The sequence below is a fragment of the Myxocyprinus asiaticus genome, chromosome 25 (genome assembly GCF_019703515.2).
Source record: "Myxocyprinus asiaticus isolate MX2 ecotype Aquarium Trade chromosome 25, UBuf_Myxa_2, whole genome shotgun sequence".
NCBI classification, from domain to species: Eukaryota; Metazoa; Chordata; class Actinopteri; order Cypriniformes; family Catostomidae; genus Myxocyprinus; species Myxocyprinus asiaticus.
In genome coordinates, this window is record NC_059368.1 from 35,766,970 (window position 1) to 35,794,564 (window position 27,595).

General features: G+C 38.8%; 2 protein-coding genes across 4 annotated transcripts in view; one reads left to right on the forward strand and one right to left on the reverse strand.

Annotated features, from left to right (window-relative positions):
* The window catches only part of LOC127416234 (YLP motif-containing protein 1-like), a 64,742-nt gene extending 50,784 nt beyond the window's left edge, over positions 1 to 13,958 (forward strand). Inside the window, exon 18 of the mRNA XM_051655472.1 lies at positions 13,629 to 13,958. Coding sequence (XP_051511432.1) covers positions 13,629 to 13,652 — 24 coding nt within the window. The 3' untranslated portion in view covers positions 13,653 to 13,958. The remainder of the gene's footprint in view (positions 1 to 13,628) is intronic.
* Positions 13,959 to 14,413: 455 nt separating this feature from the next.
* LOC127416250 (3'(2'),5'-bisphosphate nucleotidase 1-like) lies at positions 14,414 to 27,034 on the reverse strand. Of its 3 annotated transcripts, none has more exons than XM_051655496.1 (10): positions 26,940 to 27,034; positions 26,295 to 26,423; positions 26,049 to 26,153; positions 25,857 to 25,964; positions 23,039 to 23,087; positions 22,437 to 22,502; positions 16,222 to 16,313; positions 15,935 to 16,132; positions 15,749 to 15,854; positions 14,414 to 15,302 (listed from the first exon to the last, which is right to left on the reverse strand). In XM_051655496.1, the coding sequence occupies exons 2-10, from the start codon at positions 26,412 to 26,414 to the stop codon at positions 15,151 to 15,153; spliced, it is 996 nt and encodes a 331-aa protein (XP_051511456.1). In that variant the 5' UTR covers positions 26,415 to 26,423; positions 26,940 to 27,034; the 3' UTR covers positions 14,414 to 15,150. The 3 variants fall into 3 exon arrangements, with proteins under 3 accessions (XP_051511456.1, XP_051511455.1, XP_051511457.1); XM_051655495.1 differs by having other exon boundaries at positions 14,415 to 15,302; positions 26,935 to 27,020; XM_051655497.1 differs by lacking the exon at positions 22,437 to 22,502 and having other exon boundaries at positions 14,421 to 15,302; positions 26,935 to 27,020.
* Positions 27,035 to 27,595: the final 561 nt, after the last annotated feature.

A 27,595-nucleotide genomic window follows, 5' to 3' on the forward strand; every position in this document is an offset into this window, starting at 1 on the left:
GTAACCTGGTCATTCAGTATATGTAGTCTGCTGACTTCATTTTATTGCCGCATAACGTTGCTGAGCCTAGATCTGACTAATTGAAGCAACCCCAGATCATAACACTGCCTCCAGAGGCTTGTACAGTGGGCACTATGCATGATGGGTGCATCGCTTCATGCACTTCCCTTCTTATCCTGACACGCCCATCACTTTGGATAGGGTAAATCTGGACTCATCAGACCACATTACCTTTTTCCATTGCTCCACAGTCCAATCTTTATGCTCCCTAGCAAATTGAAGTCGTTTTTTCCGATTTGCCTCACTAACAAGTTGCTTTCATGTGGCTACACAGCTGTTTAGTCCCAATCCTGTAAGTTCTCATCGCATTGTGCGTATGGAAATGCTCCTACTTTCATTATTAAACATAGCCGTGAGTTTTACTGTCGGTGTTTTAGTGATCTCCGATCACGATCATTCAAGATTTTTTTCCGAACATTTCTTCCACGAAGCTGACGGTTCACCACTATCCTTCCAATTTTTAATAATATGCTGGACAGTTCTTAACTCAATTACAGTGATTGCAGCAGTCTCCTTAGTTGTTTTCTTTGCTTGATGAAGGCCAATCTGAAACACAGTAACATCTTTTCCACGACCACGGGATACGCTTTCCGACATGGTGGTTTGAGTATTCTGTAACTGCTGATCTCCTGGAATTTTCACGCACAACAGTCTCTAGAATTTACTCCGAATGGTGCCAGAAACAAAAAACATCCAGTGAGCGGCAGTTCTGTGGATGGAAATGCCTTGTTGATGGGAGAGGACAACCGAGAATGGCCAGACTGGTTAGAACTGACAAAGTCTATGGTAACTCAGAAAACCTCTCTGTAGAATTGTGGTGAGAAGAATAGAATCTCAGAATGCTATTCTGAGATGCAGGTTGGTGCTGTTTGGCGGCACGAGGGGGGCAAAATGTGGACAACATTAGGCAGGTGGTTTTAAAGTTGTGGTTGATTTGGGGTGTGTGTGTAATATATATATATATTACACACACATACATACATACATACACACACACACTGTGCACTTTATTAGGAACATTATGGTCCTAATAAAGTGACAAATGCAGTCTTCTGCTGTTGTTGCACATCCACCTAAAGGTTTGATGTGTTGTGCATTCTGAGATGCTATCCTGCTCACTACAATAGAACAGAGGAGTTATCCGAGCTACTATAGCTTTTCTGTCAGCTCAAACCAGTCTGGCTATTCTCTGTTGACCCCTCATCAACATGGCATTTCTTCAGAACTTGCTCTCACTGGATGGATTTTGTTTTTGGCACCATTACTCTAGAGACTGTAGTGCGTGAAAATCCCAGGACATAAGCAGTTACAGAAATACTCAAACCAGCCCGTTTGGCACCAAAAATCATGCTACGGTTAATCACTGAGATCACATTTTTTCCCCATTCTGATGGTTGATGTGAATATTAACTGAAGCTCCTAACCAGTATCTGCATGATACTGCATTGCACTGCTGCCACACACTTGGCTGATTTGATAATCGCATGAATAAGTTGGTGTTCAGGTGATCCTAATAAAGTGCTCAGTGAATATATATACAGTGCATCTGGAAAGTATTCACAATGCTTCACTTTTTCCACATTTTGTTATGTTATTGCCTTATTCCAAAATGGATTAAATTCATTATTTCCCTAAAAATTCTACAAACAATAACCCATAATGACAACGTGAAAGAAGTTTTTTTTTTTTTTAAATCTTTGCAAATTTATTAAAAATAAAAAACGAAACAAATCATATGTACATAAGTATTCACAGCCTTTGCCATGACACTCAAAATTGAGCTCAGGTGCATCCTGTTTCCACTGATCATCCTTGAGATGTTTCTACAACTTGACTGGAGTCCACCTGTGGTAAATTCAGTTGATTGGACATGATTTGGAAAGGCACACACCTGTCTATATAAGGTCCCACAGTTAACAGTGCATGTCAGAGCACAAACCAAGCCATGAAGTCCAAGGAATTGTCTGTAGACCTCTGAGACAGGATTGAATCAAGGCACAGATCTGGGGAAGGGTACAGAAAAATTTCTGCAGCATTGAAGGTCCCAATGAGCACAGTGGCCTCCATCATCCGTAAATGGAAGAAGTTTGGAACCACCAGGACTCTTCCTAGAGCTGGCCGCCCAGCCAAACTGAGCGATCGGGGGAGAAGGACCTTGGTCAGGGAGGTGACCAAGAACCCGATGGTCACTCTGACAGAGCTCCAGCATTTCTCTGTGGAGAGAGGAGAACCTTCCAGAAGAACAACCATCTCTGCAGCACTCCACCAATCAGGCCTGTATGGTAGAGTGGCCAGACGGAAGCCACTCCTCAGTAAAAGGCACATGACAGCCCGCCTGGCGTTTGCCAAAAGGCACCTGAAGGACTCTCAGACTATGAGAAACAAAGATTGAACTCTTTGACCTGAATGGCAAGCGTCATGTCTGGAGGAAACCAGGCACCGCTCATCACCTGGCCAATACCATCCCTACAGTGAAGCATGGTGGTGGCAGCATCATGCTGTGGGGATGTTTTTCAGCGGCAGGAACTGGGAGACTAGTCAGGTTCGAGGGAAATATGAATGCAGCAATGTACAGAGACATCCTTGATGAAAACCTGCTCCAGAGCGCTCTGGATCTCAGACTAGGGTGAAGGTTCATCTTCCAACAGGACAACGATCCTAAGCACACAGCCAAGATAACAAAGGAGTGGCTACGGGACAACTCTGTGAATGTCCTTGAGCGGCCCAACCAGAGCCCAGACTTGAACCCGATTGAACATCTCTGGAGAGATCTGAAAATGGCTGTGCACCGACGCTCCCCATCCAACCTGATGGAGCTTGAGAGGTCCTGCAAAGAAGAATGGGAGAAACTGCCCAAAAATAGGTGTGCCAAGCTTGTAGCATCATACTCAAAAAGACTTGAGGCTGTAATTGGTGCCAAAGGTGCTTCAACAAAGTATTGAACAAAGGCTGTGAATACTTATGTACATGTGATTTTTGTTTTGTTTTTTATTTTTAATAAGTTTGCAAAGATTTCAAACAAACTTCTTTCACGTTGTCATTATGGGGTATTGTTTGTAGAATTGAGGAAAATAATGAATTTATTCCATTTTGGAATAAGGCTGTAACATAACAAAATGTGGAAAAAGTGCAGCGCTCTGAATACTTTCCGGATGCACTGTGTGTGTGTGTGTGTGTGTGTGTGTGTGTGTATATATATATATATATATATACAGATCAGCCACAATATTAAAACCACCTGCCTAATATTGTGTAGGTCCCCCTCGTGCTGACAAAACAGCTCTGACCCATTGAGGCATGGACTCCACAAGACCTCCGAAAGTGTCCTGTTGGATCTGGCACCAAGACTTTAGCAGCAGATCCTTTAAGTTCTATAAGTTGCGAGGTGGGGCCTCCATGGATCGGACTTGTTGGTCCAGCACATCCTATAGATGCTCAATTGGATTGAGATTTGGGGAATTTGGAGGCCAAAACAACACCTTGAACTCTTTGTCATGTTCCTCAAACCATTCCTGAACATTTTTTGCAGTGTGGCAGGGCACATTATCCTGCTGAAAGAGGCCACTGCCATCAGGGAATACCATTGCCATGAAGGGGTGTACGTGGTCTGCAACAATCTTTAGGTAGGTGGTATGTGTCAAAGTAACATCCACATGAATGCCAGGACCCAAGGTTTCCCAATAGAACATTGCCCAGAGCATCACACTGCCTCCGCCAGCCTGACTTCTTCCCATGGTGCATCCTGTTGCCATCTCTTCCCAGGTAAACGAAGCACACACACCCGGCCGTCCACATGATCTAAAAGAAAATGTGATTCATCAGACCAGGCCACCTTCTTCCATTGCTCCATGGTCCAGTTCTGATGCTCATGTACCCATTGTAGGCGCTTTCTGAGGTGGACAGGGGTCAGCATGGGCACTCTGACCGGTCTGCGGCTACGCAGCCCCATACGCAGCAAGCTGTGATGCACTGTGTGTTCTGACACCTTTCTATCACAGCATTATGTTTTTCAGCAATTTGTGCTACAGAAGCTCTTCTTTGGGATCAGACCAGACGGGCTTGCCTTCGCTCCCCATGCTTATCAGTGAGATTTGGGCGCCCATGACCCTGTTGTCGGTTCACCGGTTGTCCTTCCTTAGACCACTTTTGGTAGGTACTAACCACTGCATACCGGGAACACCCCACAAGACCTGCCGTTTTGGAGATGCTCTGACCCAGTCATCTAGCCATCACAATTTGGCCCTTGAGAAAGTCGCTCAGATCCTTACGTTTGCCCATTTTTCCTGCTTCCAATACATGAAATTCAAGAACTGACTGTTCACTTGCTGCCTAATATATCCCACCTCTTGACAAGTGCCATTGTAATGAGATAATAAATGTTATTCACTTCACCTGTCAGTAGTTTTATGTTGTGGCTGATCAGTGTAATATATATGTATATATACACTGCCGTTCAAAAGTTTGGGGTCACTTGACTGAAATGTTTCTCATGATCTTAAAAACCTTTTGATTTGAAGGCGTATGCTTAAATGTATGATATTAGTTTTGTAGACAAAAATATAATTGTGCCAACATATTAATTTCATTACAAAACAAAAATTGTATTTAAAAAAAAAAAAAATGTTTTTGAAATGGATGACTTGGACCGGATAATAAAGAAAAACAGCTAATAAGTGCCCAGTATTGATGGGAACTCCTTCAATACTGTTTAAAAAGCATCCCAGGGTGATACCTCAAGAAGCTGGTTGAGAAAATGTCAAGAGTACATTTCTGCAAAGTCTGTGCAAAGGGTGGCTACGTTGAGGATGCTAAAGTATAACATAGTTTTGAATTATTTTGGATTTATTTAGTCACAACACATTTCCTATAATTTTGATGACTTTACTATTATCCTTAAATGTGAAAAAGAATAATAATAAAGAATGAGTAAGTGACCCTAAACTTTTTACCGGTAGTGTGTGTGTGATATATATATATATATATATACACACACACACACACACACACACACACACACACACACATACCGTTCAAAAGTTTGGGGTCACTTGCCTGAAATGTTTTTCATGATCTTAAAACCCTTTTGATCTGAAGGCGTATGCTTAAATGTTTGAAATTAGTTTTATAGAGAAAACTATAATTGTTCCAACATAATTTAATTACAAAACCAAAATTTTATAAAAAAAAATAAAAGTTTTTGAAATAGATGACTTGGACTGAATAAATAAGAAAAGCAGCCACTAAGTGCCCAGCATATATAAAAAGCATCCCAGGGGGAATAACTCAAGAAGTTGGTTGAGAAAATGCAAGTACATTTCTTCAAAATCTAGGCAAAGTGAGGCCACTTTGAAGATGCTAAAATATAACATAGTTTTGATTTATTTTGGATTGTCTTAATCACAACATAATTCCAATATTTCCATTTCTATTGTTCCATAGTTGTGATAACTTTACTATTATTCTAAAATGTGAAAAAAAAAAAATAAGTGACCCTAAACTTTTGACCGGTAGTGTATGTGTGTGTGTGTGTGTGTGTGTGTGTGTGTGTGTGTGTGTGTGATATATATATATATATATATACTGTATAATGTGTGTGTAGTCTTTTATATGTAGTCTTTTTTAAAAGTAACAAAATGTATGTGCATTATAGCTGGAGCTGGGATAAGTTCTGCCCATAAGCGCTCAATGTAAGAGCACACAAATGGCGTACTAGGCCATTGGATGTGCTTGGATGCAGCTGGTGGAATGTTCCTACGCAACCTGGAAATTGTTTGTCAGATGATTTAAGCATGTTGTGTACTGCACAACATCGCAATGGAATAGGGAGTTTCTTTACCTTTTGGCAGTGCTCGAAGAGTTACAATTCGTGTCACAGTACTGGCAGCGATTCTGACACTCATGAGGTGCCAGGACAGCGTCATGTTTGAGAAACGGTCAGGCAAAGGGAACTGCCATGAATTTCTTTCCACTTCGAGAACTGCCTTATGGACCACAGGTTCAGTCTGGTACTGAAAACACTTATATGGAGTGTTTTCATTAACATTCGAAGGGTAAGAACAAATTCATGTGTGAACCCACCTCTTGTAAATCTGGTGGAATTTCTTTTCGTGAGAAGTTGTCCTGTGTGTTCAAGTATGCAAAATCCAAGCAATTCTTAGTGAATTGAATTTTGGCTTCCCTATACATAATTTAAAATTATTTAAACCCACTGTCCTCAAATCAGAAGAAACTTTCCTTTAAGAGTTACATTATCAAAGCCTGGAGTCACATGACAGTGAAATGCTTCTAGATTAATCAAAGCTGCATCTGGTAAGAAACCTCGTTAGGTTTTTACATTAACATTTTTTTTATGTTTAAAGAGTAGTGTCTTTGGTTTCAGCTGATATGCCGATTAAAAAATGTCAGTGATTTGTCATGAACCAGCACACTGTTAATTACATTGTCCTCCACCATTATGTTTATGTGCAGCCTCTCTTTATTTTGTTATAATTTAGGCATCACCAAATCCCAGAAAAACACTTGGTTACTCAATCATATATACACACTTTTTGTGATATGGCTTTGTGTTTGCTGAGAGAATATAGTCTGAATCAGATCTAAACAGGACAAGGGTCTATCACCTCTTCAGCATGAGAAGCTCACCGGTCACACCAAGGCCAAAAGAGTCCAACGCACCAGTTGTTAGCAATAATTTAGAACGTATCAGAAGTTATATTTGAGTTAGCAAGGCAATTAATTGCATGAGTTGAGTTTCTGCAGCTGTTAATGTCCACATGCTGAGAGATGTGGCCATGTACACAGACTCCCTTTGATTTTCGAATGACCATGTACATGAAGCTTACAACTGAAATGATTCACTTGAGATTGTCTTTGCATAAAGATGCGCTGCTTGCACTCGAAAGCTTATGTGGAGAAGATGGAAGAGAGATGAAACTGCACACAAACATTGGTTCTCATGTGGATCGTCAACCTGCCAGGTTTGAACATGAATAACTTCTAGGGCAGTCTGGGCGTGCCCCACACTTTGAGATGATCAATGTTACAAATCACAAGTTTTAATTTCAGATACTAAATTCCTCAAACTTTCTGTTAATCAAAAAATCCTCCACTTGCAGCAATGACAGCTGGGCATTGTAGCATTTTTTATTTATCTATTTACTTTGGCTTATCAGCCACTTCTCACAAGACACTAGAATCAAACTGTTCAATCAAAAGCTCACTTTGAGCTTAGATTTGTTCACCCATAACACTCTTCTAAAAAATTAACTATCTAATCTTTTGCTCTTTGTACCCTTTTATATTTATTTGCCATTTTCAGATGTGACTTTTTATTTGAATCTCTTCCTAAAAGGCTTGCTTCCCAGAGTCTTCACTGTTGAAGAAGCAGCCAGTTTAGAACCTGTCCCTCACAAGTCATTAACTGTTGGCTAAAGTCTTTTTCCTCAAACTAGATACACTGATGTTCTTAATCTTTTGTTGTTGTGCGTCTGGGTGGTCTCACTTTGTCCTTGTTCAATACACTTTTTCTTCAATACTTACTGAAGAAGCTGTTAGCTATGTTTTGAGTTCTTGAAAGAACTAGGAGTATAGGCTGACGATTTTAACAAAGATTTTAGCCCCAGTTTGCAGTCGGGCCAAGTTGATGCTTGTTGGCTCCAGTCTGCAGATTTTGGGCCAGTTGGAGTGGACAGATTTCATCAGAAGTCATGTAGTATTAATAGTAATGAATATTGACTTGGATTTCTTATCCTCTGACTATGATTCCATCTAGTCGGAAGGTATCAAACATGTTTGAAATTTTTGAGCCGACTATCCACGACTATAGAGGAAATCTTGTAGTGTATGATGCAGTGGCAAGCAGTGACTTTTTCAAATGGGTATGCTGTGTAACATCCCAACCCACATGTTTTCAGTGAATTTTCACAAATTGATTTGTTTGAGAAAAACATGAAAATATACAGTTATGGTTTTTGTTAATTAGATTTAATTGAGTTAGTTTGGCATCAGCTGCATTTAGGTGATTTTCTGTAATCAAAATCTGGTAACAGTACCTAGGTTTTCCACTTGGTCAAGCAATTTGGGTACAGCTTTTCTAGCCCATTAAATCATCTACATGTAAACCAACCAATGAGAATGCGGAACAGTGATGCAAATTCATAGCAATAGAGCGTAGGCACCAAAGCTACAGTGGATCCGCTCATCTGAATCCCTCCTTAATGGAAACAGATTGCAGAAAACTACCATCATTTGGCAGTGGAATAGTTTGAGGACAGAGACTCACATATTTCCATCTGTTTATTATGTAAATAAGATTTATGTTACACCTCAAATGACAATAACATTTATATTATTAGTATTAACATTAAGTAAATCCCCTCACTCATTCTCTCGAATGGCTCGGGTATGCAGAGCATTCGCAGCTTTTATAGACCGCACGCTGTTGGTATGATGCTTCAATACTCAAATCTGAAGTGATATGGTCAGCAGCCAATGGAAATCCAGTGAACATGGCAACGAAGCTCAAGAAATGGAGGTGTTGAACAAGCAAATTGGGGCTTTTATGCATTTTTCACGCACTTGGCCCATTTCTCTCGCAACTTGGAACACCTAGAAACAGATAGCCAGCTCGTGTGCGATACATCCATGTTTGTTTACATCTGTCATGTGTCTCCTAGAAAGGTAGGATGTGTGTTCCATTTGAATTAATGATTGGATCGAATCAACTTGACAGTCAGGTAGTGTGTGATCCTCTGTCATTCGGTGTGTGATGGCCAGGTTTTATCTGCAGTCATTAGAATCTGTTCAGATTTTAAAAGTCGTGTAATCCAGCTTAAACTTTCTCAGAGAACTAAAAGGGTGTCTAGAGGGTCTCCAGAGGGTTCTGCTGGTGTGGCAGCTGAGGAACCCCAAATGATGCCTCTAGTGTCTTTTTATTGTGTACTGCACACACATGAAACAGCCTTCACTTCTCAAAAATAAAAGCAATAGGTAACAACAGATTGAAAGGTCTCTAATGAAAGTTAGAAATGCAAGTGTACTTTATACTTTAGCAGCTGAAGAAGCACATTGTTGTGATTTCCACGATTCATTACATGGCCAAATTGTTTTCAGCTGAGCTAAAATAATGAAGAATTTCTAGTGCCAAAGGAGCACATTAGCATTAAGGATGCAGTTTTTAGTAGACTGAAGTAATGGCTGAAGAATTTGGAGCTCTGCCTTCACAGGTAAAGATTGAAAAATAAAAGAACAATTTCAAACGATTTGTAACAATCCTTTAGACCAGGGGTGCTCATTACATCAATATGTTTGTTTTATAATCATGCAGTGAATAGCTTTAATTTATGTTTTTTTTTTTTTTTTTAATCTGTAGCGGATTTAAGCATGGGTGACGTGCCGTTGCCCATGGCGGCATCTTGCGGGAGGCGGCACGAGGCACCCACACAGACCCATCCACCCCCACCCCCCACCCCCAATGCTTTTAATTACTTTTTACTTTTCAGTGTCTGAATGTTTACTTGAAAACTGTCGTTAGAAACTTTATGCATTGTTTTCGTAATTTGCTTCTTTGTTCTTATTTTATTACTGTTTCCTTGTCTTGAATAATTTCTTGAGAACTTGAAACAATGTTTACTTAATGAACAAATTAGTTAGTATTCATTTTGGTATTGAGAATTGTCAAATTTCACTGGTATTGGTAGTGACTATTGGTACTGACTACAAAAATGTTGGTATCGTGACAGCAGTGCCTATGATACATGGTAGGTCTTTTTATAATAAAGTCAAATATGCAGATAACGGATGGTCCGCTGTGGTGACCCCTAACGGGTTAAATATATTTTAGCCCAGTTATTTATTTATTTATTTGATTTGATAAAACAATGGCTTCATTCTGTTCTAATTGATTTTTAAAGCATGGTCAGAGAAAGATAACAGCTAATGTATTTATAAATAAATACATATGGGACATTTATCCAAAGAAAAGTTATTTGCAATCGTATGGTGGAATTTATAATTTAATCTCAACTGATATGAAATTTCATCAATTAATTAAATGCGTGTTAATGAGACGGCCAGACTGCTGCAGGTTATACATTTTTGATTTATTATTCATGAGCTGAGTTTAGCTACATTTTGAAAGAGAAAAAAATATATATTTAGAGGAAAATTTCAGAAAATTATAAAATTGAGACATCACGTTAGCGGCAAAAATATGATTTATTGATTTAATCAACTGACAGCCCTATAAAAAAAGAAAAAAACGCTGTAACCGGAAACGCCTGAGCCGCACTTCTTAGAACGCAGAAGCAGATGTGCAAGTAGTCCATTCATTTGGTTACGCTAGTGGCACAGAAATCACACCCTTCAGCTTTAAGAGCAGGAGATTTAGAGTGCATTTTTAGTTTATTCCCTATTCATGGATTAAAGCTTGAAAAAATATCCTTTCCTAGCAGTGAGATCTCACTTTGTATTCAGGCATCTCATACATAAACAACATGGACATGTGTGAAATGACTCGCATATCTCTAATGTTTAGCATTATTAACATGTCTGACAACACACCTAATCTTTGTAATTAACTGTCTGGTCACTCCTTTCTCTCAGTTGCTGAGAGTCTAAAACCTGCTGAAGGCTGTCTAACATATTTATTTATATTCAAGAAATATTTGTTCATACTTCAACTCAAAACTTTACTGCCGGACACTACATACAACACTTTTCATACTGTAATTCTGTATACTGTCATGTGCCCTGTATGGCGTTATATTTGTGTCATAATTCTGTGCATGCAAGGAGATATATTAAGTGTGCAAAAAGGTATTTTGCATGTGCGGATTGCAGTTTTGTAAAGCAGTGTGTATCATTTTGCAAAGAATTCATTTTGCTCAAACAAAAATCTATTTTGCAAAGTTTTTCTGAATGTGTGCTTGTGATGATGAGCTGCTGACATGGCATCAGCGCAAAAATATTAATATTCTTCACATTGCATGATTACTGTTTTACAATACACCTGGACAATATGCCATTTTACATCACAATATAATCATATTTGGTCACTTCATCTTATTATATTTAAGTTTTATCTGCTTTGGGTGTTATGGTAATGACATCCAGATGACGATGCTGTTGTGAACTAGAGGTCTGGACGGGACTGTTTTTTCCATCCCAGCCCTGCCTGCTCTTGCAAGTTTCTATTTCGCACCCGAACGCTCCCACTGAATTTTACCTTATGTTCACCCGTTCTCTGCCCGCAGTAATTTTCTTCCCGACCGCTCCCGTTCCCTCAACCCTGCATTGTTTTTCACATGGGGCAAATGCCATACAAACAGACAACAAGTGTACACAAAGAACGTTTTTTTTTTTCTGTTATTGCTATTATTGGATGACACGTGACATGATGCCCATCTGACTTCTGAGACTGGTTTCTTAACACTTAAATTGACCATTTTCCAGTCCAAGTTTCACATCCTTTGATGACACAGTGTGTCCACGCTTTGCTCTGCCATTCTTGTAAAGTTCCGTTGACAATAGCCTGCCCTTAATATTGGATAATTTGATGCATGTATTGTGTGCACATTTTTACATTGGATTTTCTGTTTATTGTTATCAAAATTAAAATAATGGTAAAATAAAATAACTTTTTATTTTTTATTATTTTATTTTGTTATTATTGCATTCATAAATCAATAATATAAACATAGATATCCACACTGGATTTTTCAGGCTTTTCTCTGACCGTCTGCTCCTGCACACAACTCATGGACGTACCATCCGCTACCACCTTTAACTCGGAAATTTAATCCTGCGCCGCAAGAAACGTGATCGGGTCCCCCAGTGGGAATTGAACATCACAACGTGCTTCATCACTACTCCACGGTTTTCATACATTACTATGAAATGCTAACATTACACCATTTGTGTGCACTTTATTACAGCCATGAACCAGCAACCACTGAATCTCCTTTCTGCTATTACTACATGAAATATTTTCTTTAATAATGATTATTTTGTACACCTTATTTATTGTGTCCCCTACCATTTTCTCATGGTCTGTAGGTCAGTTTTGATGCCTATTGTAAATATTGCCTAAATGAACAGATTCTGTTCTTGATATTAAATTATAAAGGTTTGTGTTTATGAAAGCTGCGTGGGGCATCTTGAAATGTTGAATTAATGGTTTTTACAAAGTTAATGTACAGTGTTTTATTAAATCAAGTTTATCTACCCCAACCTACAGTATATGGCATTATGTCCCCTGTCATAGTAAAAAAAAAAAAAAAATATGATCGAATTCCTTGACTGTGCATGATCCCAGGATACTATATTTTGATAAACTTGTTTTATGTTACTGTAATAGCTTTAAATTGTCCCGATATATCTATATTCCACCTGGGTAAATACCTGTATATCTTGCAATAAAAACTAGAGTAAATAACTGAAATCTGAGTATTACTTTTACACTGTGATGTTTATGGTTGCTGTCCAATCAAGGAGCACTTATTAGTAGCTCCTAACAGTCAATCCTGACACAGGAGGCAGGACTGGTCAGAATATCGGTGGAAAAGCAAGCGAGCAGTCTAAAATTCTGAGCGCATGCATAGCAGGTCAGAAATGTCAGAATTCTCTTTAAATGTGGGCATCAGCTCACATTCAGATAAACTTTATTTGAGCAAAATTGATTTTCATTTGTTCTAAACGAATTCTTGTTGCGAGACGATTCATTTCTCTACAAAAACTAAGTTCATGCGTTAACAGATTTATGGCACAAATATAATGCCATAGCCCTGTTGTGTCTATTGTAAATTATTGTAAAAAAAGTGTTTATCTTAGGTCCTGTAAATTTTTATATGGTCCTGCAGTGTAACAAATGAAATCAAATTCACACAGCAGGACATTTCATGTCAACTACCCCCATACTGTGTACTTTTAGGTACTGTATTGTGTTGCACAAGTTCTTCTGTTTTGTCTTGAAGATAATAGTCTTATATAAATATAGCGTAAATATAGCTGTTATCCAACATATACTCACCGAGCCCTTTATTAGGATCTTTGACTTGTTATGCATTCTGAGATGTTATTCTGCTCACCACAGTTGTACAGAGTGGTTATCTGAGTTACCATAGCCTTTCTGTTAGCTCGAACCAGTCTGGCCATTCTCCTTTGGCCTCTCTCTTCAACAATGAGTTTCAGTCTGCAGAACTGCCACTCGCTGGATGTTTTTTTGTTTTTCGCTCCATATACACTCTAGAGACTGTTGTGTGTGAAAATCCCAGGAGATCAGCAGTTACAGAAATACTCAAACCAGCCCATCTGGCACCAACAATAGTGCCACGGTCTAAATCACTGAGATTACATTTTTTCCCCATTCTGATGGTTGATGTGAACATTAACTGAAGCTCCTGACCAGTATCTGCATGATTTTATGCATTGCACTGCTGCACCATGATTGGCTGATTAGATAATCGCATGAATAAGTAGGTGCACAGGTGTTCCTAATAAAGTAGCCTGTGAGTGTATAGAGAATGAATATTTTTGCTCCTAATATAATTTTTTATTCTTCTTATTTAAAGGGTGTGATAGGTGCATTAACATGATGCAAGGGAACTCCAGATGCATTTTCTCAAGTTGAAGGATGTGCAGTGTCCTGACTAAATACTATATGACTAAAGTAGTGCTTGTGCTTTATCTGAACTGCTGAAAAGATCATCTGTTTGTTCTGACAAGGCCCGCACGATGAATCTGCTGATCACAGATGTCAGTAACATTCTGACAGCACAAGACCACAGGTAAGCATTTGTCATATTACGTACTAATACAATTATATAAATAAAACTTTTACATTTCATTACAAATTTCAAAAAGTGTTTTTGGACATTTGTAAAATTAATTCATATGTACAATTTTTAAATAAAGATTATTTATCATCTAACTTTTGGTCTTGTTTTCAATCACACTGAGAATGAATAGATCTAGTGATTCTTCTCTTTTACATAAAATACTGCAACCATAGCATTCCATCTGAAAAGCAGCTACATTTTGAACAAATAATCATATGGCACCATATACTCTGTGCATTCACATAATACATACAGCAGAATACAAAAAATATTCTCACTCCAAACTACAGCTGAGTCCTTGCATCGATAATTCTTTGGTACACACATGTATGTACAGTATATGTCATTTGAGCTGCCATCCACCACACCCTATTTATATATGAATAATCAAGCCTGAATGTTGCAATAAAATAGCGCACTAGATGACAGTATTGGTATTCATGTCTGCACTGTGTTACTGTTTTCCCTGATACTCGAATGTGTTAGAAAGCACACGTTTTTCTAATGGTTGTTACAAGTCTTAAAAAAAAAAGCATTCTATAATGTGGTTCTATCATTAAAGCACCAATTAATACATCATTTTATTAGTTCTTTTTTTTTTTTTTTTTTTTGTATTTTAACGTTTTGGTTATGGTTTGAGATACAGAACTGTCAAGTAGCATAAAAAATACAGGATTTCACAGCACCAGGGTGGTACAGACATTTCTGATACAACTTTCAATGCAATGACAAAAATAATTTTAATCATGATAGCTTTTTGTTAGCGTGGTATTTAAAACAACACTGGTGATCTTTGTAATTATCCAGATTATGGACACCTATTTTAAACGTACATTATTATGTATAATGTCAGGGTAAAACAAACTGCATCCAAAACAAAGTTTCAACAGTTATAACCATCATTATATAGACATTAAGATGTGTACAGTATATATAAATATTGAACATGTTAACAGTTATATTGATTATATGCTTTATATATTATATCAAGTAATGGAAACATAAATGTAAAACATACAGTATATATATATATTTGATCCTGTAATGCAAATCAAAACATGTTGTAGTTGTAATAATTAAACAAAAATCCCTCTTATTAATCTCAAGTGTGGGAAATGTAAGCAATAATAAAAGAATTACAAAGTTTAGGAATTTATATATCATCTTTCTTGTTAGATCAATCATCATTTTATGGCAAGAACACATTGCATTAAGGCACAAAGTTTCAGAGTAGAAATCCAAATCCTGTAATGCTTCAATCAGAGGAAAGAGCTTCTAGTACAGCCTGTGGCACTCTGCTTAAATAATACTGATGATCCCTTAGCGTCGCCAGCACCCCAGCAGAATTCATGTGCTTCACATCTGCATTATATCTATATGCATTACCATGCATGTCTGTGAGTTTACCTGCAGGTGAAAAAGAACAGCTTTACACTGATACACACTACCAGTTAAATGAAAAAAATATATATATTTACAAAAAATGTATTTATGTTTATGGATGAGTTGGACCACTAGTGAAGCAAAAGCAGCCAACAATTGTCCAGCATAGAACTCCCTAAATACTGTTCAAAAAGCATCCCAGGAGGATACTTTATGAAGTTGGTTGTGAGAATGCCCAAAGTGTTCAGAATTCTAGACAAAGCATGTCTTCTTTGAAGAAGCTAAAATAAGAATGCTTAGATTTTCCTAAGAATTTTTCATTACATTCAATTGTGTTATTTCATAATTTTTTTTTACTTTACTTTCATTTCATTCTAAAATGTGGATAACTTTTAACTTGTAGCGTATTTAGCTTTACTCATTTTTAGGAACATTTTTAAGAAAGGGGATGTGTTAGAAATGACGGTCACCTCCAACTGCATGCAGAATTGCCTCAGGTGCACAAGTGTCCCACTTCTTACAGCCCGGACTGGCGAAGACATAAGCAGAGGCCTTTCCTTCCACTAACTGGATAATCTGCCAGAAAAAGGATGTGATTAGTTCCATTATTATCACAATCTGAATTCTCACTGAATGAAGGTAAATGACTCCCTCACCTTATTCCCAGCTCCTCCCACTCTGATGACATCATGAGGCTCCATAGCTTGGATTGTGTCGGTAACTAGTTTATTGCTATGGGACCGTGTGGTGGTGATGATTCTTTTACCATCTGGGACCTCCTGGAGTTGGAACCCAAATGCGCCCAAACCCAATACTCCCCATAATGTCCTGCCCAAAGAAGCACCAGCCCCCAACTGAGTAAGCACAGAAAATAGAGGAGGTTAAACAAACACAGCCTTTTCCACATACACTGAAGCATGTGTGACTGAAGGACAAGATGGACCTGGTAGTTGTAGAAGGGTTGATTGATGACTCCAGCAATGGCTTTCCCACCATAAGCAATGCCTATTAGCACTGTCACATGGTCCAGGAGTCCTACAATAAAACACCCATTCAAATGACATAAATAAAAAGATAAAAAACACATATGCAGAGTGTTTATTAGCCAACCCCAACATTAAAACATCGACCACGTTTACATGCATTTAAGAAAACGGTTTATTCCAGGGGTTTTGCAGAAAGCGGATCTCTGAAACGTCTTGTAAACGAGAATGCCGATTTCATTACACTGCTTAAGGGATTAAGAGAAAGCTGTTTAAAACACCTGGGTTTCTCCAGGCGAATGCGGCTTATTGTGACCATGTAAACGCATAAGCGCCGTTCTGATGGGTGTTTGAAGAGTGCGCATGTGTGGAACGGCAGGATTACAGACGTCATGGGATGAAGCCTACCAACATGTCAACAGCGAAAAGAATTACACATTTCTGGTAGTACAGTGGGAAAAGCACATACACAACGTATAAACTAAACCCTTGTATACACACTGATGTAAAATATCAACTCTCCCTTGCGTTTGCTTATATGCGCTCATACATTGTGGGAATCCCAGAGTTTTACGTGAGAGGGAAACCTCGCCATTGCAGCGCAGTTCTGCTGCAGGTCACGATATTAAGTTATTGAAACAAGCACAGCAACAACTCTAATATCTGGGAATAAAGCGAAGCGACAGGGAATAAAATAGCGAAGTCATCCTCAGATGCCATGTTTGTTATTTGCACAAGCGTTGTGGGGAAATTACATTGCTGAGGAGAAAGCTGCTTACTGAAGGAGACACATGTATTCGGGAGTAATGAGAAAGCTGGTAGCACAGCTTATGTAAACGCATACACTGATTTCAAGCCTTAAGCAGCTTTCTCATAATAAACGGCGTTTTGGTGTCCATGTAAATGTAGTCATAAGCAGCAGCATCTCTACATTAGGGGCAAGTGGGGCTAAGCCCCGCCAGAGGTGATGACGTTGTGCAAATTGCATGGCATCATCTTAAGTTTATTTTAAGAAATAATATATTTTCGTAACTTAAACATGTTTTGTGTCCATTATACAAGAAAAAAGTACATATTCTTTTGATAAAATTGTATTATTATTAAGGTATGTTGCGTAAAAGCAATTTAATCAATCTAATTTGTTATGCGTGGGGCTAGCCCTTCATCATCAATGTTAATCAACGGAGATCTGGAGAACGTCATGCGCATGTGCAACGAGCGTTCAATAATGGCCTGAGGGGCTAGTATGCCTTTGCTCCTGAGCCAATCAAAAGCTTTGATCATATTTATGTCAAACTGTTGACATGAGCATCGGAAGTTACCAGGTGCAGAGTAGACCTGCGTAGTGATCTTCATTGGTAAGTTTTAAACAGTAGTGTAGTCTAGGGCATATGCAGGCATACACTGTATGCCAACCTATCTTTCTTAGGATTTTGCGTATGCCCATCTGAAATAACTGATGATACGTATGGCCGCCAGAACAACGAGTAGTCTTTTGACACGGAACTTTTTCAATCTACTGATGCGATGCCGATAATATTTTCCATTTCAGTAAGGGGTGGGACATTACCAGCATCTGATACACAAACATCTCTGGAATAACCATAATGTGCATTGTAAATGCAATTAAACTGTGAAAATACTGCATGTTATTGCACCCCCTGCTAGTTGTTGATGCTCTTTTTTTGTGTGCCTTTTACTGCTGTCTGTGGTGCCTTTTTCTCATGGTATCAAATCATTTCTATTTCCATTTCTAAGTAGAAAAACAATTTCCCCCCATCCTGTGCACATGCAAGAACCACCCCCTTTTGCTGATTGGCTGGAGTAGTGTTGTGTGGATCGGTCCGATCAACTTTATTTTTGTCCCATTTACAGAGCCAGTGCTGTGTACAAATACTAGATTTTTTTTCAACCCACCCACAGAATAGACAGCTAGCAGACTGTGAGGAGATATTTGCAGAATTTGACAAAAAGTGTATTAGATTAGAATTACTGAGTGCACCTTTAATGTGAACATTACTACACTCATATTAGCTACAATGCTTAACAGTTTATTGCATATTATTTAAACTCAGTTATGAGTTTATTCGTTAGAGTAATAATAAAGTATTACCAATTTTCATAGTAGCCTAATAAGAGGAACATTAATGACACCTATTAATTTAAATACATATTTATCATCAAGTTACCATACCATTGTTCTTAGCAGTGTACTGTACACCATGCCAGCAAGAAACTTACCCTGATATACATTTTGTATGTTTATGTGGGACTATAATTACAACAGAATTTTTTTTTATTTTAATGGAAAAAAAAAATCTTACACATTTTACATATGTACTGTCTCTTCAGACACAACTACACCACTGGTTTTAAAAGCTAATTTTATTCTAATGTGCTGCTGGTTGGATTAGATTCAGCGCACCACTCATCATTTCAATGAATTGTATGCCATTGCGTTGAGGTGTTATGTAGTTGGTGCACTGGTTTGTATTAGAATACAATGACTGTTAATATTGGGAGTCTGTCGTTTTGATTAGGTTTTGTTATGCTGTTCATTCGAGTTAGTGAGATAATATGCACACCCTTTGACGATTTGCCTATTTGTGATTTACTTTCACGGTCACTTGAGCTTTTTGACGTGGATGTGCACGTCTTAGTGGTGTTTTGTGCTGAGATGAAGTTAATAGGGATGTTTGTGTGGCATCATGTTTAGAGGTTACGCTAGAAAAAAGTCTTTATTCGTCACTCTGTAAAATTTCTGTCATGATCTATTTTTATCAGTCATACTTATTTTCATTTTATAAGTACTAGATCATTGAGGGACGCAGCATTCAATATAATGGCACAAACATGATATCCCCTTGTTTGAGTCCGGTGAAACCAATGAGTTCTAGTGTGAAACTTCTACCTGTCAATCAACCACTGCGCTTACACAAGGTTTTTAAACTTTGCCGGTTAAAGTGCATACACACATGCACAAGTTCACAGAACTTCATAGTCCCTGATGTGAACATAAAGTGTAACATGAGAAGCACATCTGTGAAGCTCAGTTAACACAGTTACTACACAAAAATAATTGACAATTCTGCTCTAAACGTGATATTTGCGCTTATTAAATGCATGCACAATTGCCTGAAATTATGTGCTGTTTTTTGTTTTCGTTTTGTTATTATGCAATTTGAGCTTTATTATCATACATTAACACACTGAAATAATGACTGATGTATGCAGTCATGAAATCAGATACCCTCTACTCAAAATCTAAACACAAAAGAGATGCACAATACCAGGTGTAAATGATGATGGCGCCAGTTAATACGAATCTAATGCACATATTAATACCAGGGAATAAACAGTGCACATGCACAGTGGGAATGTGAGGGACAAAGAGTGAAGTCAAAACTGATGCACTATGTTCAAATGTTTTTCTTTTTTATCTGTCAAAATGACGGACAGAATTTTGAATTATTTGTCAATGTTTCAAAGATTGGTCAAATAATTGATTATTAAGTGATTGTTTGTGCACCACACTAAATAATGACCGTGAGATGCCACTGGTCGTAAGCTCTACTTTTGAACCCCTAAATACTCTTGTATTTTCTTTTTTTTTTTTGATTGACTGCCTAATATCTGCCTAACGGTATGTGTCCACTGGCGCGTGGTGAGCGGAGGTGAGCAAGCATTTTCAAGTCATTCCTATGCAGTGTACTCACACATAGTAAAGATGTATTAATGTTGTATTCTTGAGTTGTACAGTTGTTTTGATGATGTTTAGTTGAAAAAGCATATGTTGGTTTAATAAATTAACCACCAAGTTGTATTGAGCAGTTATGAGTAATAGGAAATTACTAGTAATTCTCATATTATACGTTAATATAATTTTTTTATTATATTTAAATACAGTTTCACAGAAATATTGATACAAAAATATGTCTTCACATGTATCACACTGGATTTGATGTAGTTAATGTATACAGCGCATCCGGAAAGTATTCACAGCGCTTCACTTTTTCCACATTTTGTTATGTTACAGCCTTATTCCAAAATGGATAAAATTCATTATTTTCCTCAAAATTCTACAAACAATACCCCATAATGACAATGTGAAAGAAGTTTGTTTGAATATTAACAAATGTATTTAAAAAAAAAAAAATATCACATGTACATAAGTATTCACAGCCTTTGCTCAATACTTTGTTGAAGCACCTTTGGCACCAATTACAGCCTCAAGTCTTTTTGAGTATGATGCTACAAGCTTGGCACACCTATTTTTGGGAAGCTTCTCCCATTCTTCCTTGCAGGACCTCTCAAGCTCCATCAGGTTGGATGGGGAGCGTCGGTGCACAGCCATTTTCAAATCTCTCCAGAGATGTTCAATCGGGTTCAAGTCCGGGCTCTGGCTGGGCCACTCGAGGACATTCACAGATTTGTCCCGGAGCCACTCCTTTGTTATCTTGACTGTGTGCTTAGGGTCGTTGTCCTGTTGGAAGATTAACCTTTGTCCCAGTCTGAGGTCCAGAGTGCTCTGGAGCAGGTTTTCATCAAGGATGTCTCTGTACATTGCTGCATTCATCTTTCCCTCGATCCTGACTAGTCTCCCAGTTCCTGCCGCTGAAAAACATCCCCACAGCATGATACTGCCACCACCAGGCTTCACTGTAGGGATGGTATTGGCCAGGTGATGAGCGGTGCCTGGTTTCCTCCAGACATGACACTTGCCATTCAGGCCAAAGAGTTCAATCTTTGTTTCTCATGGTCTGAGAGTCCTTCAGGTGCCTTTTGGCAAACTCCAGGCAGGCTGTCATGTGTATTTTACTGAGGAGTGGCTTCCGTCTGGCCACTCTACCATACAGGCCTGATTGGTGGAGTGCTGCAGAGATGGTTGTTCTTCTGGAAGGTTCTCCTCTCTCCACAGAGAAAAGCTGGAGCTCTGTCAGAGTGACCATCGGGTTCTTGGTCACCTCCCTGACTAAGGCCCTTCTCCCCCGATCGCTCAGTTTGGCCAGGCGGCCAGCTCTAGGAAGAGTCCTGGTGGTTCCAAACTTCTTCCATTTACGGATGATGGAGGCCACTGTGCTCATTGGGACCTTCAATGCTGCAGAAATTTTTCTGTACCCTTCCCCAGATCTGTGCCTCGATACAATCCTGTCTCGGAGGTCTACAGACAATTCCTTGGACTTCATGGCTTGGTTTGTGCTCTGACATGCACTGTTAACTGTGGGACCTTATATAGACAGGTGTGTGCCTTTCCAAATCATGTCCAATCAACTGAATTTATCACAGGTGGACTCCAATCAAGTTGTAGAAACATCTCAAGGATGATCAGTGGAAACAGGATGCACCTGAGCTCAATTTTGAGTGTCATAGCAAAGGCTGTGAATACCTATGTACATATGATTTTTTTTCGTTTTTTATTTTTAATAAATTTGCAAAGATTTCAAACAAACTTCTTTCATGTTGTCATTATGGGGTATTGTTTGTAGAATTTTGAGGAAAATAATGAATTATTCCATTATGGAATAAGGCTGTAACATAACAAAAAGTGGAAAAAGTGAAGCGCTGTGAATACTTTCCGGATGCACTGTATTTTGAAATGTCAAATCATTTTAACATTTTATTATTTCTAAAAAAAAAAAAAATGGCATATTAATTAATAACTTTTATATTTAGCAGTTAACATGCCAAAAATATAAATCTTTTTACATGCATGAACAGTTAAGAAGATATTCATGACTTACAATATATTTTTTAATGAAAACCATTGGATTATGAATGATTTATAAGCTTTAATTTCACCTGGACAAAATTGACCTGCCAAAGCAAAAGGTGTGCTGACAGTAATCACGTATATATATGATGATTATATTGACCGTGAACTGAAAACAATCATAGGCTGAGTTCGAAATGGCACACGACACACTGCTCTTACTATTTCTGCCATAGACTGATGTGGCAGAAACATGAAAAGTAGTATGGGTAACAACACACATTCACAGTAACACGCCCCATGCGGCAGCTCTCTGGCATGGTGAACAGGGTTGAGTTGATTTTTCTCGCGCCAGTGGACACATGCCATTATCTAGTCTAGGTTCTAGGCAAGGCACTTGATATCTCAAATTAGCCTAACATGAAAGACATCAAAACACACATTAACAACATTAAATCACCGTACGAGTAGGGGTTCTGTGGTGATGCACTGGCTTCTGTATGTAAACTGGGTGGTACAAAACCCTTGCAGCTACGGCAGAGACAGGAGAGGAAAGGAAGTGAGAGAGACGGAGACAGAGAGAGCAGATCACTGTATGACAGCACCAGGAGTGTTAGGCATATAGGTCAGATTGATGAAAGATTTATCATTGTGTTGTTGCGGTGGGCATGCATGAAACACATTGTCCTAACTAAGCATGACAAGTTTCAAGCATCAGGTAATTTGTTCTGTCCTCACTGAAACTGAAATTCTACGTAAGTGACAAAAATAACAGCCAATCAGAAGACAGTGTTTACAGGAGAGCTATGTCTGATTATGTATGACTTTGGACTATTGAGATTCCACTATGGGTGGGACTACCTGGTGTGACGTGATGAAAACAGAAACTAAACTGATCAAATGTCACGTGTGAAACTCTTGATGTTTTTGGCTGATTAGGACAAAAACTAGGTTAAAGAAACTACGTACAAGATTGGAATATTTTGCTTGATGGTGCTATATCAAGTCTGGTTAGGACACGTGACGTGAGGAGTAATGGTGATGAGCTGAAAGCTTTGTCTGCTCACCTTCAGTATATTCTTTAGTGCCATCAAGAGGGTCCACCCACACAACCAGCTGAGAAATTAAGATGAAACATTTAGACAAATGCCATATTGAGGTACTTTTATGTTCCTGGTAGGAACTTTAACAAAACACCTTTCCGAAGCAATATCTGTGCAGACCTATTAGGGGGAAAAATTATGAAAACCTCTACATTGCACATATTTTATTTTTTTAATTAGTGCTGCCAAAATGAACACTTTTACTGATATTAAATTTCCCAAACTAACACAGTTTACACATTTACCTTGTTTCATATTAAAAACACTGGTAGGAACAGCAAGAAACTTTGTCTTCTTAATGTCAACTTATACAGTGCATCCGGAAAGTATTCACAGCGCTTCACTTTTTCCACATTTTGTTATGTTACAGCCTTATTCCAAAATGGATTAAATTCATTATTTTCCTCAATTCTACAAACAATACCCCATAATGACAATGTGAAAGAAGTTTGTTTGAAATCTTTGCAAATTTATTAAAGAAAAAAAAAAAAAATCTAAATCACATGTACATAAGTATTCACAGCCTTTGCTCAGTACTTTGTTGAAGCACCTTTGGCACCAATTACAGCCTCAAGTTTTTTTGAGTATGATGCTATAAGCTTGGCACACCTATTTTTGGGCAGTTTCTCCCATTCTTCTTTGCAGGACCTCTCAAGCTCCATCAGGTTGGATAGGGAGTGTCGGTGCACAGCCATTTTCAGATCGCTCCAGAGATGTTCAATCGGGTTCAAGTCTGGGCTCTGGCTGGGCCACTCAAGGACATTCACAGAGTTGTCCTGTAGCCACTCCTTTGTTATCTTGGCTGTGTGCTTAGGGTCGTTGTCCTGTTGGAAGATGAACCGTCACCCCAGTCTGAGGTCCAGAGTGCTCAGGAGCAGGTTTTCATCAAGAATGTCTCTGTACATTGCTGCATTCATCTTTCCCTCAATCCTGACTAGTCTCCCAGCTCCTGCCGCTGAAAAACATCCCCACAGCATGATGCTGCCACCACCAGGCTTCACTGTAGGGATGGTATTGGCCAGGTGATGAGCGGTGCCTGGTTTCCTCCAGACATGACACTTGCCATTCAGGCCAAAGAGTTCAATCTTTGTTTCTCATGGTCTGAGAGTCCTTCAGGTGCCTTTTGGCAAACTCCAGGCAGGCTGTCATGTGTATTTTACTGAGGAGTGGCTTCCGTCTGGCCACTCTACCATACAGGCCTGATTGGTGGAGTGCTGCAGAGATGGTTGTTCTTCTGGAAGGTTCTCCTCTCTCCACAGAGAAATGCTGGAGCTCTGTCAGAGTGACCATCTGGTTCTTGGTCACCTCCCTGACTAAGGCCCTTCTCCCCCGATCGCTCAGTTTGGCTGGGCGGCCAGCTCTAGGAAGAGTCCTGGTGGTTCCAAACTTCTTCCATTTATGGATGATGGAGGCCACTGTGCTCATTGGGACCTTCAATGCTGCAGAAATTTTTCTGTACCCTTCCCCAGATCTGTGCCTTGATACAATCCTGTCTCGGAGGTCTACAGACAATTCCTTGGACTTCATGGCTTGGTTTGTGCTCTGACATGCACTGTTAACTGTGGGACCTTATATAGACAGGTGCGTGCCTTTCCAAATCATGTCCAATCAACAGAATTTACCACAGGTGGACTCCAGTCAAGCTGTAGAAACATCTCAAGGATGATCAGTGGAAACAGGATGCACCTGAGCTCAATTTTGAGTGTCATGGCAAAGGCTGTGAATACTTATGTACATGTGATTTTTTTTTTTTTCTCATTTTTTATTTTTAATAAATTTGCAAAAATTTCAAACAAATTTCTTTCACGTTGTCATTATGGGGTATTGTTTGTAGAATTTTGAGGAAAATAATGAATTTAATCCATTTTGGAATAAGGCTGTAACATAACAAAATGTGGAAAAGTGAAGCGCTGTGAAAATAAGTAAAAGTAAAATCATTTGCAGTCTTAGATCAAATTTAATGATTAAAGCTCAACAAGTGTGAAATATCACCTATGAGGAAAACACACCTGATGACTGCAACGGCAGGTTAGCTGCAAAAATATTTGTTACATCTTATTTTGTTTACTTTCCTTAAAAATAAATTGAAAGTTAAAGGGATTGTTCTCCCAAAATTAAAATTAATTCATTGCTTACTCACCCTCATCTTGTTCTAAACCAGTCTGAAGAGTTTGAAGTCGAAGTGGAGATGCATTACTTACTATTTCACTTGAACGCCCCATCTCACGCGTGGGTGCATCGTAACTGCTACTCTCATGAGCGAGCACAGGGAAGCAATATTTGGTCTAAATTTTCACTACATAATAAATTAGATTTCAGTTTGTTTCTCACCAAACCTTTTCGTATGCCTTCAGAACAAGGCATGAGTCACTTGGGATAATTTATTAGACTTCTGAATTATACTTTTGCATACTTTTGAAGCTTGCAGAGGTGGTCAACATAAACCGCCGCTGTATGACATCACTGAGCAGAATATTTTTTCAAAATTTCTCAATTTGTGTACCAAAAAGGAAAGAAAGTCATATTGGTTTATAACAAGATGAGGGTGAGTAAATAATGAATTAATTTTAATTTTTGGGTGAACTATCCCTTTGAGGCTAAAAAGGCACTACATTACAAAAGGGGGTAAAAAATTGCAATTTCAACTATATGCAAAATTTTAGATTAACTATAAACAAAAATCATGAAATGTATTGTGATAAATCATTGTAATCTAACAACAGCCCTGTAGCTTTAATATAATTTAAACAAATGATTCTTCTATTTCCTGTTCATCTTTTACCTCCTCCTCCTTCAGGCTTGCATACTGATTCGGACAGGACTTTTGTAGGATTACACTGTTCTGCCCGCTCTCTATCAGGTTCTCTTCAACAGCCTCAACCGGTAAATCCTGCCCAAAGAAAAATGTGATGTTCTGCTGTATGGATGAAGCAAAATAGGCAAAAAAAAAATCTTCACATTGCTCAAAACTTACCTCCTCCCCAATAATTGTGACTTTAGGGAAGCTTCTCGACAGAGATGCACATATACTCTTCTGAACAAGCCTGTCAGCCAGAGTCTGTAGATCATTGGCTCCTGTCTGTTATAAAAGAAGCATACTTAGAAACATGACTAAACAATGGCAAATGCAAATTAGATTAGATTATTTTTTTGAAAGGCATGTTTTTCCAGGACCCATCAAATATGCTGGTCTGGGAACACGTCCTACTACCTTCCTCACCTTCTCCACAATCCCGAGCTCTCCGCTCTGTAGCACATTCCTGACGACAGATCCAGCCTGCTCCGCCACAGCATAGGATGAAGCCACCAGTCGCATCAACACCGCAGGGCTGCTCGCCATAACTGCTACCTGCAGAGGCACAAATCACACTTTGATACAGTGCAAAAAGACACACCCCCTGTGTTACTAGGGCACAAGTCAGAGAACAATAGAAGTATTGCATAGTCACCATTACCTGTTCAAAATAATATTGAATATAATAATGACATTCTAGCCAAAATGAAAGCTTGATTAAAATATTACTTAATTCTGTACAGCTCTCCCCTTAGGTGTTTGATCACATAACACACTGAGAAGCACCTTGATTCTACTCAAGAATGGACTATAATTACGGGTTACTGATTAATTCTGCCCCAAACTCACAACACTTGTTATTGTTATCATACTCGCTCAAGCAAACTCTATCGCCCACCCAAAACTTAATGCATTCAACATTATCTATTAAACTATTAACCCGTGGAATAATAGTCTGCACGTGTAAGCACTGCATTTATTAACCACAAACTCTTGAGCGATGTGGTTTTTGAATGCATTGCTGAGGTGCAGACGGAAATTTAACAGTAGTTTTCTATTTTAGTACCTTACTCTGTTTACTTTCCGTGCACTGCGTCTCGGTGTCCACCGGGCTAGAGTCCAGAGTTTGGGTTCTCACCGGTAGTTTCCTGTCGGTCAGACTGTACTGTAGGACTAGATAGCTGTAGGACACCACGGTCTTAGCGCCCGTTGTGTTTCTTTTCTTCTTTTTTTTTTTTTTTACCATGAAATCCACCGTTTTCCTGAGCAACCAATGGGGCCGCCATTATGATTCTAATTGCCCGTTTTCTGTTTCTGGTCTCGAGACGCAATGTAAAAACTACCAAAACGAGCGATCCAGATGGAGAAAAACAACCATTCATTAACAGTTATTTGGAGTGAAAAAATAAGTTCAGGCTCAAATTGTGAGGCACTGTCAAAAATGTAAGAAATGAGAAGCATCCTTGGGTTCCCTTTAGAGGTCTGCAACCTGAACAGGGGCCCGACGGGACCCAAGAACCCGACGAGTTTCGAGCCGGGTTTGGGTCAGTTTTTCCAAGTTGGACTTAGGGTTCGGGTCGGTACGGGTTTGTAATGAATGAAAAAATAAACAGGCTTACCGAATTTGTTTCACGCATGCGCTCTCTCACTCACAGACACGCGGGCCGTTCACACCGAACCTGTTTTTGCACGCGTCTGTTCTGTTTTCCCATTGTTTTCCTATGTAA